This window comes from Staurois parvus, unplaced genomic scaffold (genome assembly GCF_062004578.1).
Source record: "Staurois parvus isolate SC_StPar_1 unplaced genomic scaffold, SC_StPar_1.0 ptg000299l, whole genome shotgun sequence".
NCBI classification, from domain to species: domain Eukaryota; kingdom Metazoa; phylum Chordata; class Amphibia; order Anura; family Ranidae; genus Staurois; species Staurois parvus.
Genome location: NW_028318095.1, coordinates 14,813,573 through 14,830,715, shown reverse-complemented (window position 1 = coordinate 14,830,715; position 17,143 = coordinate 14,813,573). Strand labels below are relative to the sequence as shown.

Genomic DNA, 17,143 nt, shown 5'->3' with positions numbered 1-17,143 from the left:
ATTTCAGGCACTGCGGCAAATCTGAGGATTAAACACCTGTGATCAGACCTGTAACCTTCCCATATATCACTGAGGGATCACCAGAGGATTTTGGCACCAGGCTGTTTTCACCCAGGATGTATACGATCCAGATATGCGCAATTATATTGTGCTTCCAGTGAGTAGGCAATTTATCCATACCTCTGCAATAGAAGAATGGATCACACTCACAGTGATTGATATTATATGGTGGACTACATAACTCTTATTAAGAGTATAAGTGGACTTGTATCAGTCACATATTCTGTTATGTTACAGGTTTACATTTGATTTAGCGCTGCACTGCCTGTTTTATGATCTTAGTAGAAAGGCCTTGTGGTTCCTTTTAGTGCATTGGTTGCTTTTTGAATGCGCTCACTGATTCATATTTACTGTTATTTATAGCACTATTAAAAATTCCCTCTCCATTTCAAGCTGAAGTTGCAATATGGAAACCTGTAGGGCGTACACCTGTGCTGCACGGAACCTGACCCCTCCCCACAATGTCATTTCCTCCTTCTGTGATTGGTTCACTGGTTTTCTGTGATGTCTACACCAAAATGAAAGCAAACTTTTTGGAAACCTTGCAACTGGATTTAAATTTTGGGAAGATGCTCCTTAAGGGTTAAGTGGAGATCCAGTCTCCCCCCCAAAAAATTAAACATCACCAGCTACAAATACTGTAGCTGCTGACTTTTAATATAAGGACACCTACCTGTCCAGGAATCATGAACAGGGGGTATGTAATCACTTCTAAAAAGGGGGAAAAAAAGGTATTTATAATTTTTTAAAATGTACACACATTTCTATTTTGGACTGAATGGGTTTTACAATGTGAGGGTTTACAATCACTTTAAGTGCAGAAGAAAGAATGGCCCCCTATTGTAATGCACACAAAACAAAGAAGACATTCCTTAATATTGCCATGGTGTATATACTGCTGTGCTAAATTAACTGAGCAGTTGTTTTTTTGGAAGCTTTTCATGGAAAAAGACTATAACCTACACCAAAGTTGGTGGGCACAGAAACACGGGCTGTGTTCTGACGCTGGAGGCTCAGAAATATAAAAGCCTGCTGGTGCACGTTGGCCATTTTCAAAGGGTGCCATAATGGATGACAAATCACATACACAATGCACTACAGAGCACTCCAGTAAAGTGTATAGTACAGCAGGGTACACTGTGATTGGTACCCGAAGTAAAACATAGGCCCTTTATTACCATAAGGGATTGTGCCTGCAAAGCTTTTCTGAAGGTTCTGGAAAGAAGTGTTCACTTCTGTTTACTGTTGTATTTGCTAGACACTGTGTTTTGTTTCTTTTGTTCCTCCATACAAAACTGTAAATGTGTCCAAAGTCCAAACTTATCTTAGACACCAGTAATTTTCTATTCTTGACTTGCTTCCAAATCTGAAGATGGCGTACACTATCCCTAAAACCTTCAGCCTTAGTATATTCCATTGTGCACAGAATAGGGAGTATGTGTATGTAAATGTCTGATACAAAAGCAACCCCAGCTATGAGGACCTTTGTTGGTACATTCTTTTCTGTTATTCGTGTTTCAGAGTCAATGCTAATTTGATGCTTCCAAAAGACAGAAGTCTTCTTATAGCACCCCACTTGGCCCAGAAGACTGAGGGCCATAAACACTGTCACCTCCTTCAGGCAGCACCTATAGTACTGAACATGCTCATGGCAATGACAACCTATGTGTTGACCAAGCATGAAAAGCAAATTCTATAAGGGAGACCACAAAGCTACCTCTGACCCTGATGATACTGAATGAAAAATTCTCTTATTCCTAAACGTTTTAAAAATACACAGACAAGCATGCTTCCTCTACTCTGAGTATATGATCTTAAATTTTACAGTTCATATTCATGTACAAAACTGCAGATCACCAAAACAAAAAAAAAATAAAAACTTTGGTTGTTTTAGTAAAAAACAATCATTTCAGAGCCTTCATAACATACTATACAGTCCTGGTAATCATTCAACACCCATTTCCTCCAAATATAATTCAGAAATGCTGATCCTGTTGTACTTGCTTCCATTTCTTCAAACACACAAATTATTGAGAAATGAACAGACCTAATGTTAATGCCATTTTCAAAGATTCCACATTGTACAAAAGCGCAAACTGATTTTAATCATGTTTACTATAAAAAGCTTTGATTTCACTTCATGCCCATGAAATCTTTTCACATCTTACCGTTTCAAAAGAACTTTTATCCAATATCAATAAGAATAGGGATTAGAATACTACATTAAAAAATACTAGCAACCAGTTTTAGAATGGTTAACTGCAGTCAAGCCACGGGTAGAATAGGTATGGTAGGCTGCTATAATAGGTAGCTTTTGGTTGTTATAAAAACTGGAGTAAAAGTGACACTGTTGCCCACAGCAATCAGTTTTAATACAGTGTATCAAATGTTACAAGGAATCTGACTGTTAACCATGGTCAGACACACATTTCCTTCGGTTTTCATTGTACAGACCAATTGCTCCTTTCAGCCTTTGAGTGTTTTACACATACTCTTTTCTGGTGGCTCAGAAAGTCATTTCCATTCCTTATAAAAACCGTCAATCCCCCTTCTGAAGTTTCTGGTAAGCAACAGAGAAGTGTTTTTCAGAGCATTTCTCATAAATTACTGTCAGGTAATGTTTTCCAGAAGTGAAATAATTGGCAAGTTCATTTCACATTGTGATTATTTACTATATCTTTGGAACCATCTGGTAAGCCAGAAAACTTGGCCCATCTGTAGTTTCACTAGAAAAGTACTGGAACCTGTTTGCTTGCAGTGGAAATTCATTTGTACTATAAATTAGCAATGTACCTGTGCAACCAGGTATGTCAACCTCTATATTTGTAACTATAACAGACCAATCAAAACCATTTAAATTTGTTTGAAATGATCACTTACTTCAAAAGGAGATAAAATTTCCTATTGTAACAAGACTTTAATTCTTCGATTGAGTCTGTTGGCAACCTGAAAAAAGGATCAACACATTAAATACCTAACTTTTAAATTTGTACAATGATATCAGAGCATCTTACAATGGATACCACATTCTCCAGGACAGGTTGCTGTAGAAAAAAAAATATATAAGTGGAAACAGCGCCAAAAAATGTGCACATATGATCAATTAACATAAGCTGCTAAACCTTACCCTTAAAATAAAGGTTACAATAATAAAACAAAAAAGATAGCGCTATCAAATCAAATGTACAAATTAAATAGTGGTAAAATTAAACAGTGAAAAAATTATTTTATGTGACCAAAAATTGTCTTTAAGAATTTTCTCTTTTCATCAACAGTGAACAATGTCCATCACCATGAGAACAGATTTGTGCAAATCCACCACCAACAGAAATGAATAAACTCACCAGAGCAAATTGCTGGTTTATAATTTAACTGGCAATTTGCTCTGGTGAGTTTATTAATTTCTGTTGATGGTGGATTTGCAAAAATCTGTTCTTATGGTGATGGACATTGTTCACTGTTGATGAAAAGAGAAAATCCTTAAAGACAATTTTTGGTCACATAAAATAATTTTTTGACTGTTTAATTTTACCACTATTTAATTTGTACATTTAATTTGATAGTGCTACCTTTTTTGTTTTATTGCTGTAGAAAAAAGTTAGATGTTTATATTAAAAAAAAACCCACAGCATTTTCTTGATTTATTTTTAGAATGTATGTAAAAGCAATAATAATAATTAAAAAAAAACACTTATAAAACCTGAATAAAATGTGTATAAGATCAGTGCTGAAATAAAAATGTTATAAACAAATAAGTAGCTGCTTGCAGTGTAAGTAGATATACCACCATTACTAAAAAAAAAAAAAAAAAAAAAAAAGAAATCACATAAAACGCAGCGCTACAGTACATAAAGAAAATATACACAAATTACTTCATGCATTAGCCAATGAACAAGAAGTCCAATATTCAACAGTGAACAAGTGTCCAATCTTCAACAAATATGTCATGATGACAAAAAAAAAAACCAGTGTTCAAATAATAGTGTCCACCATATGATCTGTAAGTTCTTGGTGATATTGCTTCGACCTCTAGATAAAGTGCACACTCACCGGAACAATTTGCTGTCTATAAATATTACAGCAACCTGTGCTCTCTCTCTCCAACTATCCAAGATGTATTCCTCTATGTGGCCAGGGATCAACCTCCAAGTCTCTGAGGGTCACGCGCATTCACACCAGCAAGGATTCACCAACAGACAAAAACTCCTCAGTGCAGTATTTAATATAAACAAGAATGGATGCCACATCTCAATTAAAAATAAGCAAATACAGTTCCACTGTATACAACTTACAGAGAATACCACCAGCCCAACAGGGAATGCCAATGCAACCTCTGGCAATACACCTCACCCAAATGCCATTTCGTGCAATCACGTTTCCTCAGGGGTATACACACATTGTTTTACAGCGCTATGAAAACAAATAAAGTGGTGGAACCCACTAATAAGGCAGCTGCAGTGGAGACTGGGATGTACTTTGGCATCAGGGGGGAGAAAGAGAGAGAAGATGGGGGCACTGACCACACGATCCACGGAGAGTGAATGGAGGAAGGAGGAGGTGGGAGAGGAGGAGACCCTTCATACTACACTATGAGGAGTTTTGTCTATTGGTGAATCCTTGCTGGTGTGAGTGCGTGTGACCCCCAAGAGAGATGGGAGGTGAAAACGGATGTTGATCCCTGGCCACATAGAGGAATACATCTTGGATGTTTGGAGAGAGAGCTAGCATGTTATAAGCGCAGATTGCTGTTCTATTTATAGACAGCAATTGTTCCGGTGAGTTTGCACTTTATCTAGAGGTGGAGGCAATATCACCAAGAGATTACAGATCACATGGTGGACAGTATTATTTGAACACTATTTTTTGAAATTACGACATCATATTGGTTGAACATTGGACACTTGTGTACATATTAGACTTTTCGTTGTCCACTGGTTAACTGCTTGCCCGCCGCCCTATAGCAGAAAACTGCTACAGGGCGACACAGCTGCACAAAATCACATATATATACATGATTGTGCATTTCCAGGTAGGAGGTGCGTGCACCCCACCAGTGGTGGCTTCAGCTGTCGATCACCGGGTCCCGGCCGGTGATTCCCCACTGGCACCCGGCGATCACCGAATATCACTGATGGGGGAGAGGTCTGTATGTAAACAATACAGATCTCTTCCCTGTCAGCTCCAGCATGCTGCTTTGTATTGCTCTGCATAGCAATACATTAGTGTCACTGGGGATGTCAGTGACAGTTCCTCTCATGTGTCTGAATGCCCGCCGCAGTCCCACTATAAGTCGCTGATCGCTGCCATTACTAGTATAAAAAAAAAAATTCCAGTAAATATACCATTTGTAGACGCTATAACTTTCACATAAACCAATTAATTTACACATATTGGGATGTTTTTTTTTAGCAAAGACATGTAGCAGAATACATTTTGGCCTAAATTTATAACGAAATAGCAAACGGCAAAATTATTGTTTTTTTTTCAAAATTGTCAGTCTTTTTTTGTTTATAGCACAAAAAATGTAAAAATGCAGAGGCGACCAAATACCACCGAAGGAAAGCTCCCATTGTGGGAAAAAGGACGTAAATTACATTTGGGTGCAGTGTTGCATGACCGCGCAATTGTCAGTTAAAGTAATGCAGTGCGGTATCGCAAAAAATGGCCTGGTCAGGAAGGGGGGGAGGGGGTAAATCCTCTGGAGGGCAAGTGGTTAATGCATGAAGTCATGTGTGTATATTTTCTTTATGTACTGTAGCGCTGCGTTTTATTATGTGACTTATAAAACCTGGGTGACTGTTCAACTATCTCACCTATCCCTCAGCACTTTCTCCACTCTTTCATTGGAATTGGAGGTGGGATCTTCAAAATGAGTCATAACCAAATCAACCTCTAGTTTAGCACATGAGAATGATGATCCACTGATGTCATGAACCTAAGCACATTTTTCTTTGGTTCATGCTGTCTGTGACTTTGTAGGTCTGAATTTTTTGTTTTAAAGATCTGTTGAAGTCACTACTACCATAGATGTATAAATAGCAAACTGATTAATGTTGTGCTAGTGATCAATTTGAAAAATGTATCATCAAATTGAGAATATAGACTTTCAGCAAAATTGTATTTAAATATTTGCATTTAAATGCATTTAAATATTTTGTCTGTGTCACTTTAGGAGATTTTCTCTCACTTCCTGTCTAGGTGACACCATTGTCACGTGATCAAGAAGTGAGGAGAATCTCCCCCTGCGTGCAATAATACTTGAAAGAGGTCCTCCCACTCCTTGAACTCTGTCCAAAACTACTAAAAATGCTTTGGCTGTAGTTAAAGCTGAACTCTAGGCAGATATAAGAGACAAACACAGCTCTTTAAACAGTAATACAAGATTAAAATTATTATTTTTAGGATTAAAATTATTTTTAAATGTAATGATGCTGGCCATCAGACAGAGGACATGTCAGGAAATAAAAACACCTGGGACTCTGGACTGAAGGTGAATATTGCAGCATTGTAGCAAAGGATGTTTTTGTTATTTAATCTTTTATTGGGCTATTCATTTTTTACCCGGAATCCTCCTTTAAGATTTAAAGAATAACTGAAAAAAGGTAATTTTTTAAACATCTGCTTGAGGTTCAGTTTTAAGTTGCAGCTAAAATTATGGTTATGTTATTAGTAAATTAAGTTTCATTCACTAAGCTACTGTAATGGTAGTCTGCCATGTTATTCCAATTATTTTCTTCAATGACAACCAATGAGAGCTACAAATAATAGGCATATGCTGAAAATAAAGACATTTATTGTAAATAACACATGTATTATAATTTATTAAATTGAGCCCATAATCCTTTAATGTACAGCATGTAAGCCATAGAACAGATGATTGCCACTTTACAGAAAAAGAGGATCCCAAATGAAATATTCTCTGTGAGGGGTCAGAAACTCTCCCTATGGCCCCTACAGTCCAGATCAGAAGGCAAGATATACCAGTTCACCTGATACTGCAGGCAAAAGGGACTATTGCAGCTGATCCATTGAAGTATAATAGTGTTCAATGGACAGACTTGGTCAGCAGAATAAACATTTGAACAGGACAAGGGTGCTGTGACACGAGGATACATTAAAAAGTAATATAGCAATATTTGATCATAAAGTGCGCTGGCGTGGGGCTCGTGATTTTGCTTGTAAAGTCTGTATACAGTTATGTGAAAAATTAAAGTAAATATCATGGAAACTGATTACTTTTTCAACATATTTGAACACACAAACATTCAAACAGCGCCCACAGATTAAGGTGGTAGAAAAATATTTTTTATTTTTACTTGTACCTGCAGGTAAGCCTATAAATGTACTGTAAATATCTTCTAGATGTGCACCGTTTAGGAGATATTTACCTGTGTAGAGCACCGGTGCATGTACTCTGAAAGAACTGCATGCCAGTGCCATTCCTTCAGAGCTGTGTACAGTAAAAGTGACTCCCGCGCCCACATCATCATGGCTCGGCCATTCAAGCCGCCGGAGTTGGTGAACGCAGAGAAAGGACCGAGTGAAGATGAAAGCCCTGTCAGAGTTGACAGCAAGCCACTAGAGGCTCTGTTTTAAGGTAAGTTTTACAATGTGCTAGTATGCATCGCATACTAGTAGATTATGCCTTTGTCTTGCAGGGAAAAATGTGTTTTTCTCTTCTAGAGTTTACTACCACTTTAAGATGATAAACTTGAAACAAGAACACAAGAAAAAAAATTGCATTTTTAATCATTTATTGAACAAAAATTTCAATAGCTGTAATGGCATATTGTGAAAAAAGTATCAAAATTGGCATCAAAGTCGCCCCCTGTAACAGAAATGACTTCTTGAAGGCATTTAGAATAACTGTCCACCAGTCGCTCACATTTTTGATCATTTCCCAATGCAAAATTATGTCAATTGTGACATATTTCTTTGCATGAACTGCCCTTTCCAAATTCCCAAACAAAATTTTAATGGGAATCAAATTAGGGCTTTGACTCGGGCAGCCCATAACCCTCTATTTCTTTTTGTGCAATTTCTTGGGTGTATTTGATAGTGTGCTTTGAATCATCATCGCAATGAATGACTCATTTCTAGTCAAACCTTAACTTTTGGACAGATAGCCTCACATTCTCATAAAGCAGTCCATATTCCCATCACACACGTTCTTGAAATGGGCTTTCAAAATACTGGGTGCTGCAGTGACCACCAACTGGATAATGGAGCATACATGACACAATGACAATATTCGCCAACATACCACAGATCTTTAATCAAGTCCAAACAGTTTTTATTAATGAAAGATTACATAAACAGTGTAGTGCAATGTTTGGGAAATGTGCATGATCGGCATCAGTAGCATTTGTCTTATGGAGACGTGACAATTTTTTATGCAGTTTTTTATGCAGTTTTGGTGGGACTCAGTAACGGACACTCGCCTGTCCCTCAATCCCGCGGTGTCCTCACAACAGCCAGGTTGACCACCGTTATTGTCGCTTCGGAGCCGGCATCTTCAGTGTGGGCACATGGCTATGCAGCTTCACAGCCGGGTGCCCACTGCGTATGTGCGAGTAGCACACTGATACTGCAATGCACTGCACTCTAATGCACTGTACACTGACACCGCAATGCACTGTACCTGGTGTGCGCTCCTCCTCTCCTGTTGCTCCTCTCGCTGCAGCAGGTGAAATCCTGGGCTTCCAATCACTGGGTCCTCATGGCCGAGGACCCAGCAAGCAGCCTAGCCATTTGCCTGCCTGCCAGCCAGCTACTGCTATCTCCCCCCCCGACTTTTTTTTTTCTCTTTTTGCCGGGCCGGATAAACGTCTTTGGCGGGCTGTAGTTTGAGGACCCCTGCCCTATATGAACCTAAAGAGTTAAGTTGTTCCATTCAAATATGTTGAAAAAGTCATCAATTTCTGTGGGGTGTACTTAAATTAACATTAATTCTTTTGTATTCTCTCTCAATTAATACATTCAAGTACTGTCACAGTTGGCAATCAACCAGCTTTGCCACTTTGACATGAAGTAAACATCTTACTGGTTGATAGGGGCTGACAGACACGTCCATACATTGACATGGGTCTCGTTATGGTGCTCATCAATTTCTCAGGCAGACAATGGGATCATTACAATAGATTTGCTACAAAGCAAAAAAAGGTATTGTAAAAGCGATTTTTAAATTGTAAAACAAAGTTTGATCCCACTTCCCACTGACATTAGGATGAGAAAGCTAATACAGTATAACATTTCATTCAGTTTAGACTGGGTTAGCTGAATCACTTTATAAATTATTTGATTAGACAAGGATAGACTGATAGATGGCAGTTGAGTAATATCATTAAAGATGATTTATGGTGTTGAAGATGTGAATACTTACACCAATCAGCCATAACATTATGACCACTGATAATGTGAACAACGTTGATTATCTTGTTACCAATAGCATCTGAAAATGGGTGGGATATATTAGGCAGCAAGTAAACATGTTCTCCCTCCCTCCAAGTTGATGTGATGAAAGCAGAAACAATGGGCATCGAAGTTTTTGTATGGGGCTAGATAGTCGCAGACTGGTCAGGGTGCTCATGCTGACCCGTGCCTACAGGCAAAAGTGCTTACAATGGGCACATGAGCATGAGAACTGGACCACAGAGCAATTGCCGAAGGTGGCCTGGTCTGATGAACTGCATTTTCTTTTACATAATATGGATGGCCGTGTGTGTGTGTTGCTCACCTAGGGAGGAGATGGCACCAGGATGCTGTATGGGAAGAAGGCAAGCTGGTGGAGGCAATGTGATACTTTGGGTGATGTTCTGCTGGGAAACCTTGATCCTGCCATTTATATGGATGTTACTTTGAAACATGCACCCTGCAACAACTGCAAAAATAGTTTAAGAATGGTTTGAGGAACTCAACAATTTTGAGGTGTTGACTTGGCCTTTGAAATCTCCATATCAATCAAGTTGGGCATCTGTGGGATGTGCTGTAAATACATTTACCAAGTCCAATTAAAGGATCTGCTATGGATGGCTTGGTGCCTGATACCACAGCATACCTTCAGAGGTCTAGTGAAGTCCACAGCTTGATGGGTCAAAGCTGTTTTTCTGGCAAAAAGGGGGACCTGCTTAATATTAGGTGGGTGGTCATAATGTTATGGCTGATGGGTGTATATGCATGCATTAATCAATGGTTAACTGTTATACAGACTGAAAGTATAGGTTTGGCTCCAATTTAAGAGCATGATGAGAGGGTCTCTGTCCATATACCTTAGGCCACAGCTCACTGTGTCTGCAGTCGATGATCTGAGTGTTGTGCAAGGCGCTTGTTGGGGCACAAAGGATCTGCACATATAATTATTGTTATAACAAATCGGCAAAGTGAGTGAAAAAAAAAAGTAAAAAGTAAAAAAAAAAAAACTATTTGCATTACATCCAGTAAAATGTGAACTCCAAACTAAAAATAATTTAGTTCAGTTATCTCAACGTTAAAGTGTTTTTAAAGCCTTTCTTATGTTGCATAGAGCAGGGAATGGTTAAAACCCCTGTCAGGTTTTCTTTTTTTTAACATTTGTGCCAAATGAGGAGATTTGCCTTCACTTTCTGTTCTGCAAACAAAACACAAAAAAGTGGGGGCTGCTCCTTTTGCAGAGGAATCTGCAGCAGATTGTTTTTTTCAGCGGGTATTTGACAAGGTGAGATGTCAAATTGCCTCCTCATCACCTGTTTGAACCCCTAAAAAGCTGCATTACCTTTTCAAAACCACATGCATTGCAAGCAGTTACAGCGCAGTTGTGGTGAGACCCCAATCAAGTAAATGGTCACATTTGATGGGAGGTACTGCCTGCTGAATGTGACAGGGGGATATTTTTTTTGGACTTTAGATGCAATTTAATCTGTCGAGACCACTAAAGCTAAGCAAACAAAAATATGCACATTAATGCAGGTCTGTAGCAATAATCTGTTAGGCCTCGTTCATACCATACGTGCAGGAAAACAGATGGAAACTGACACGCAGGTTTTGCTTGCAGAGGCATAATTTTAAATCAGTTTTCATGCGACCCACAATGAGTTTTATACACGATGCACATTTCTGCACAGAAAACATCTGCACGTGATACTTGTGTTGTGGTGTCAACAGGGCACATAGACAACAATTCCTTGAGCACTTGCAGAACGCGTGCAGAAAAACTGACATCTCTGCACCATGTTGTGAACGAGCCCTTACACTTACTTTTTTTAATGCAACTACTGTAAGTACCTGAATTTAAACTACATATTAGTCTCTTGCAATTCCTGTACAGCACACAAACTGGCAATGGGAGCAGAAGCACTGGGAGCCAATCAATCAGGTACCTAAGTGAGCACAGGGCTACCCTGGTCATTCTGCTGTTCCATTCCTCTCCCATCTGAGGGCAGGGTTGTGTTAACAGTGCATGAGACAGTGGTGTTATCTATCCACCTACCTGGGCAACACAGCTGGGGAAATCACTGGACTTGCCAAACAGAAATACAAATTCTTTGACAGGTAACACAGCTTCCATATAAATATATTTTATCCATGTTTTTGATTAACATACCTTACAAATAACCCTGTAGTACCTTAGAAAAAAGTGAATCCACATGGCAGGACACACACACAGCAAAGCCAATCCAGGTGAGTAGTATGAATCACCTACTGACCATTACAGCGAAGGTGACGCACTGTGAAACTGCAAGGTAAAGGAATTCAGAATCAGCTGCATTCTTCAAACTTTATTCACTATTGATATAATCTATATCACAGACTGTGTCAGGGACAAAAAGGTTAACACGTTTAACGCTGAAATCTAGCACTATCATATGAATAAGCGCTAGTTATCAGCGTCAAACGCGTTAACATTTTTGTCCCTGACACAGTCTGTGATATGGATTTTCTCAATAACGAATACAGATTGCAGAGTGCAGCGGATTCCGGATATTCTTTACCTTGCAGAATCCACATGGCACTGTCCAGGCAATAGGATCACACTGGCATAGTGTGAATGTGGGTGCCTATATTTCTACTTTATTGGGGTAAAACTGAAAACAAATTCCAATATCTTAGCATTGTCAGAGGTACAAGGTAACATAAAGCAGAAATGGAGTTATTTTTTTATGCAAAAACTCTTAAACTGCAATTTAAAAATTGTAAATGTATGCAAAAGAAATGTCAAGCAGAAAGCACGTCCAAAAGATCAAACTTGAACAACACTTATCTAGCAACAGGTCTCACAGGCCGGTCCCAAGTAAAATGAAGATAAAGTATGCATATAAAATGAAAGCTTTAGAGAACAATGTACTCAGAGAGCAAGATGCCATAGATTTTCAAGAGATGTGAAACTGAATAGGAGAATGAGCAACCAACCCAGATAATAGAAGTTTCTCCACTGACATGTTTTGGAAAACCTATATCTTTAATGGAAGAAAAAGAGGCATAAAAAGCAATAACTTCCCTGACCAGGACTTACCACCAATTTATTTAGTCTCAAATGCCCATGGAAATGAGACTTTGGAGCCAGCCGCTGTTTCACTTCTGGCTCTTAAAGTGTTACTGTATATGCAAAAAAGCATGCTCGTTATACTCAAGGTGGAACTTAAGGGGTTAGCTCTCTGCACTGTGTAAAAAGGATGCTTAATCCTGTCTTATCAGATCCCTTCTTCCATTGTCCCCAACTCACCACCTGATAGAACAGAGCCTTGGGGGCAAGTTTCACAAGCTCAGTTTGGTGTGTACTGCTAGAGAGATTTTTTTTTTCCTCTTGGGAGAGTGCATGTGATCAGCACATGGCCAATCAGCACTGTCCAGCCAGAGGGTCCGGGATCCAGCAGTTTAAAAAAACAGTGAAAGGAGCATAAAAACTCCTCCTACAAGCTTTAACCAGTGCTCTGATGGACACTGATAAAAGTCACAAGACTGCTATATACTGCCCGTGAGAAAGGGTATTTAGCAGTTTATAATGCACATAATGGGTAAGTGAGCGCTCCTAGATCACTACAGCTGCTGAACACCAAAAGGTACCACAAAACAACCTTCAAAGAATCATGTAAACTAAAAGGTGCAGCTCTTAAAAATAACAGATATAGCATCAACATATGATCAGAATATACAAAAGTGCTTCAAATGTTATGCGATAATCACGAAAAAACACATATACAAGTGCATATAAAGTGCAAAAATAATGAGCATAGAATATCATTAGCGTCACATTAATGTGACCAATCAAGTGATAAGTGAAAAAAGTCTAACAATATCCCAGTGGGTTAGGTGATTGGAAAACCAAAGGGATTCCAGCAATATAATCTGAGCGTGATAGTATCCAAAACTGATTTGGTTGATTGCACCAACTGTTGTCACCTTCTCACCAAGCTGCTTGGTGATAGTTTGGTAGCCCAGTCCAGCCTTGTGTAGGTCTACAATCTTGTCCCTGACATCCTTGGACAGCTCTTTGGTCTTTGCCATGGTGGAGAGTTTGGAATATGATTGTTTGATTGCTCCTGTGGACAGGTGTCTTTTATAAAGGTAACAAAATGAGATTAGCAGAACTCCCTTTAAGAGACTGCTTCTAATCTCAGCTTGTTACCTGTATGAAAGACACCTGGTAGCCAGAAATCCTGCTGAATGATAGGGGATCAAGTACTTATTTCCCTCATGAACATGCAAATATGTGTATAATTTGTTAGACATGCATTTCTTTTGAATTTTTTGTTGCTATTCTCTCAGTGTTACAATACACCTACCATTCGATTTTTAGACCAATCATTTCTTTGTGAGTGGGCAAACGTTCAAAATCAGCAGGGGATCAAATACTTATTTCCTTCACTGTATGCATGCTCCATGTTTAACTTCCAATTTCAGAGTTTGCTTTAAAAAATATCTTTGACTTTAAAATCAATAAGATTATTTAATGTAAAAAAAGTATACATTTTAACATGGTTTTAAAGTGAGTGTGACGAATATGCATATCAAAACAGAAAAGGCACTTACATGTAGATGGTTTTCTTTTGAAAACATAAATGAAGTATGAAATGAAGTACAGCAGCAAATACTATTCCAACAAACAGGAACTTTCTCATGACTAACAAACCTAACAAAAAGAAAAAAACAGACAAGGACAATGCAGTTATCATGTAAACACAAAATGTCCTGAAAGAAAGCATTATTAAAAATAGTACACATCATTGTTATCAGGAGGAATGCGCCAGGCTTATATAGTGCACCAGGTATAAGGCCTCATGCACACAGGAGGTTTCCTCCCTGGATGCCTTTGCTTCAAGAGAGCTTTAAAATGTGACTAAAGCCACGGGTTCAGGAGCATCAAAAGTTTGGGCATTCATTCATTCTATTGCCAAAATATTAATTTATTTTGACCACTGTAATTAACACTCAAGTGCTAAATGCACCTAGCATTTAGGCGCATCTACAGGCATGTAGGTGTGTTTTCCCATTTATTTGCGCATTCAGGAGAGGAGCATTTCAGGACAATTTTTTTTTTCCTGCCTCTAAATATTTGTAAACGCCTATGTGTGCATGGACACATAGGCTAACACAGAGGGGCATTAAAGCCTCATGCACACTGGACATTTTTGCAGCTGCTTCTGGGGGTGGCAGGCTTTTCTTTTTTTCCCTGCCCTTTCCTGCATGCTTACCTATGTGTCCATGCAAACAGACTTTTAGCAGCATTTAATGGCACAGGCTTTTAGAAGCAGGGGAAAAAAATCCCACAGCCAGTGCTTCCAGGAACAGCAGAGTTTTTGCAAAAAAAATACTTGACGCTGCTTAACGCACCAAAACGCACCTAAACACTAGGTGCGTTTAGCACTCAAGCTTTAATTCATTTTATTGTCCAGAATAAGTTATTATTCTGGCCAATGAGATCAATTAACATCCAAACTCTGGACACCAGTAAACGCTCCTAAAAGTTTGTAAAAGCTTGAGAAACTTTTACAAGCGTCAGGCTTTTTTCTGTCAAAACACAGCTGCCAGGAGGAAAGGAGGGTTTGCAAAACATCCTGTGTGTTTTTTTATTTTTGTTTGGATTCAGTGTAGAGGGATTAGAACCCATCAGGTTTTTAAAAAATGGATCCCTGCAAGTTAATGGCATAATGTGCTAGTATGCGCCGCATACTAACAAATCATGAAATACTTACCTTTAAAACTGATCCCTCCAGTGGCAAGCTGTTACCGCTGACAAGGATTCCAGCTTCACCCAGTCTTCCTTCTGGGTTTGTGGGCTCCGGGCATTTGATTGGCCAAGCCTAGATAACTCGACGCATATGCCACGATAACTGCACAGCACCCTGGACTGACAACACACTCCGTGTGCCCTCGAATCACAGCACATGCACCAGTGACATCCCAGGCTGCTACAGATGTGAATATCTCCTTAACGGTGCACGTTTAGGCGACAGTCACTGTACCTACAGCTAAGCCTTATTATTGGCTTACCTGTAGGTACAAATTAAAAAGTGGACTTTACTACCGCTTTAAAGAGATAAACAAATACGTCTTGCTTTCCTTATTAAATTTGGGACAGTGAGGAGTTCTGCTACCCTACATCTTGTGCCATGTATGCCTGCGTATGTAAGATTTTTTTTAAAGTCGCAAACTTTTCTAAAATATCAAAATAATATTTCTTCTACCATGGAGGAGTGAAAATTACAAGAACAGAATTTATAGCATCTGCTACTGAAAAGGAAAAGATAAGGGTTCAGCTATTGAGAAACCGTATCTGATCCAGGCCAAGTGGCAGTCATTTGTGAGCCTATAATTCAGCCTAATGTAAGCAAGGAAGAACTATAAAATTGTATAAAACATAATCAAAGGAGGGCCATGCCTCACTGAAAAGTTGGAACTCAAAACAGGAACACCCACACACTTTTCCCCCCTTTAAACGAGACAAGTAATCTTGGAGCATTACAGATTATATAAGGCCTTGTAAACATAGAATTCATCTTTCAGAATAGCAGTACAGAAAGCTTTTACAACTGCTCTCACACTGATCAGCCATAACATTATGACCAGTCAAGGCATGGATGCCACAAGACCTCTGAAGGTATGCTGTGGTGTCTGGCACCAAGCCATCAGTAGCAGATTCTTTAAGTCCTGTAAATTGTGATGTGGGGCCTCCACGCATTGGATGTGTTTTTCCAGCACATCTTGACATCGGGAGAATTTGGAGGCCACGCCAAAACCTCAAACTCGCTGATGTGATCTTTAAACCATTCTTGGATTCATCAGACCACCTTCTTCCATTACTCTGATGCAGTTCTGATGCTCACATGCCCATTGTAAGCGCTTTTGGCTGTGGAGTCAGCATAGGTACCCTGACTGATCTGCAACTACACAGCCTCATATTCAACAAACTGTGATGCACTATGTGTTCTGACACCTTTCTATTGGAACACAAACCATCATTAACTTTTTCAGCAATTTGAGTTACAGTAGTTCCTCTTTTGGATTGGACTACACAGGCCAACCTTTACTCCCCATGCCAGTGGGCCTTGGCCACCCTGTCACCAGCTCTCCTTCCTTGGACCACTTTTGGTAGGTACTGACCTTTGCAGTGTGGAAACATCCCACAAGAGCAGCAGTTTTGGAGTTGCTCTGACCCAGTCATCTAAGCATTACAATTTGGTCCTTGCCAAAGTTGCTCAAATCGTTACGCTTACCGATTTTGTCTACTTAGAACACATTAACTTCAGGGACAACATGTTCAGTTTCTGCCTAATATATCCCACTAAATTTCGGGTACTATTGTAACAAGATAAAGTTATTAATTTTACCTGTTAGTGGTCATAATATCATGGCTGAGCAGTGTATACAAGCTGAAAGATGGGCTGTACGTGCAAGGACTAAGAGCTCAACACACTCCCTGACTTCAGGCTTGGCATGGATGTTGGATAAAAGTATATCTAATATTTATATTGCAAAATAAAAAATGTAAAATATGTTTAGACTTGAAGAAAAAAAAGAGGAAAAAAAAAGTATATTGCCTCTGAATATACTGAATTTATACTGGCTGAATCTGTGTGTAAAATGTCAGCACTACAAATAAAGAACATTT

General features: G+C 39.1%; 1 protein-coding gene across 3 annotated transcripts in view; it reads right to left on the bottom strand.

Annotated features, from left to right (window-relative positions):
- ST3GAL6 (ST3 beta-galactoside alpha-2,3-sialyltransferase 6) overlaps positions 1–17,143 on the bottom strand; it is a 221,127-nt gene that overhangs the window by 78,099 nt on the left and 125,885 nt on the right. For 2 of the 3 annotated variants that reach the window (XM_089682949.1, XM_089682950.1), the window contains 2 exons: positions 14,065–14,164; positions 2,941–3,006 (listed from right to left, as the gene is read on the bottom strand). In XM_089682949.1, coding sequence (XP_089539075.1) covers positions 2,941–3,006; positions 14,065–14,164 — 166 coding nt within the window. Of the gene's footprint in view, positions 1–2,940; positions 3,007–10,328; positions 10,404–14,064; positions 14,165–17,143 lie in introns of all 3 variants that reach the window. The other variant, XM_089682948.1, reaches the window with a different exon arrangement.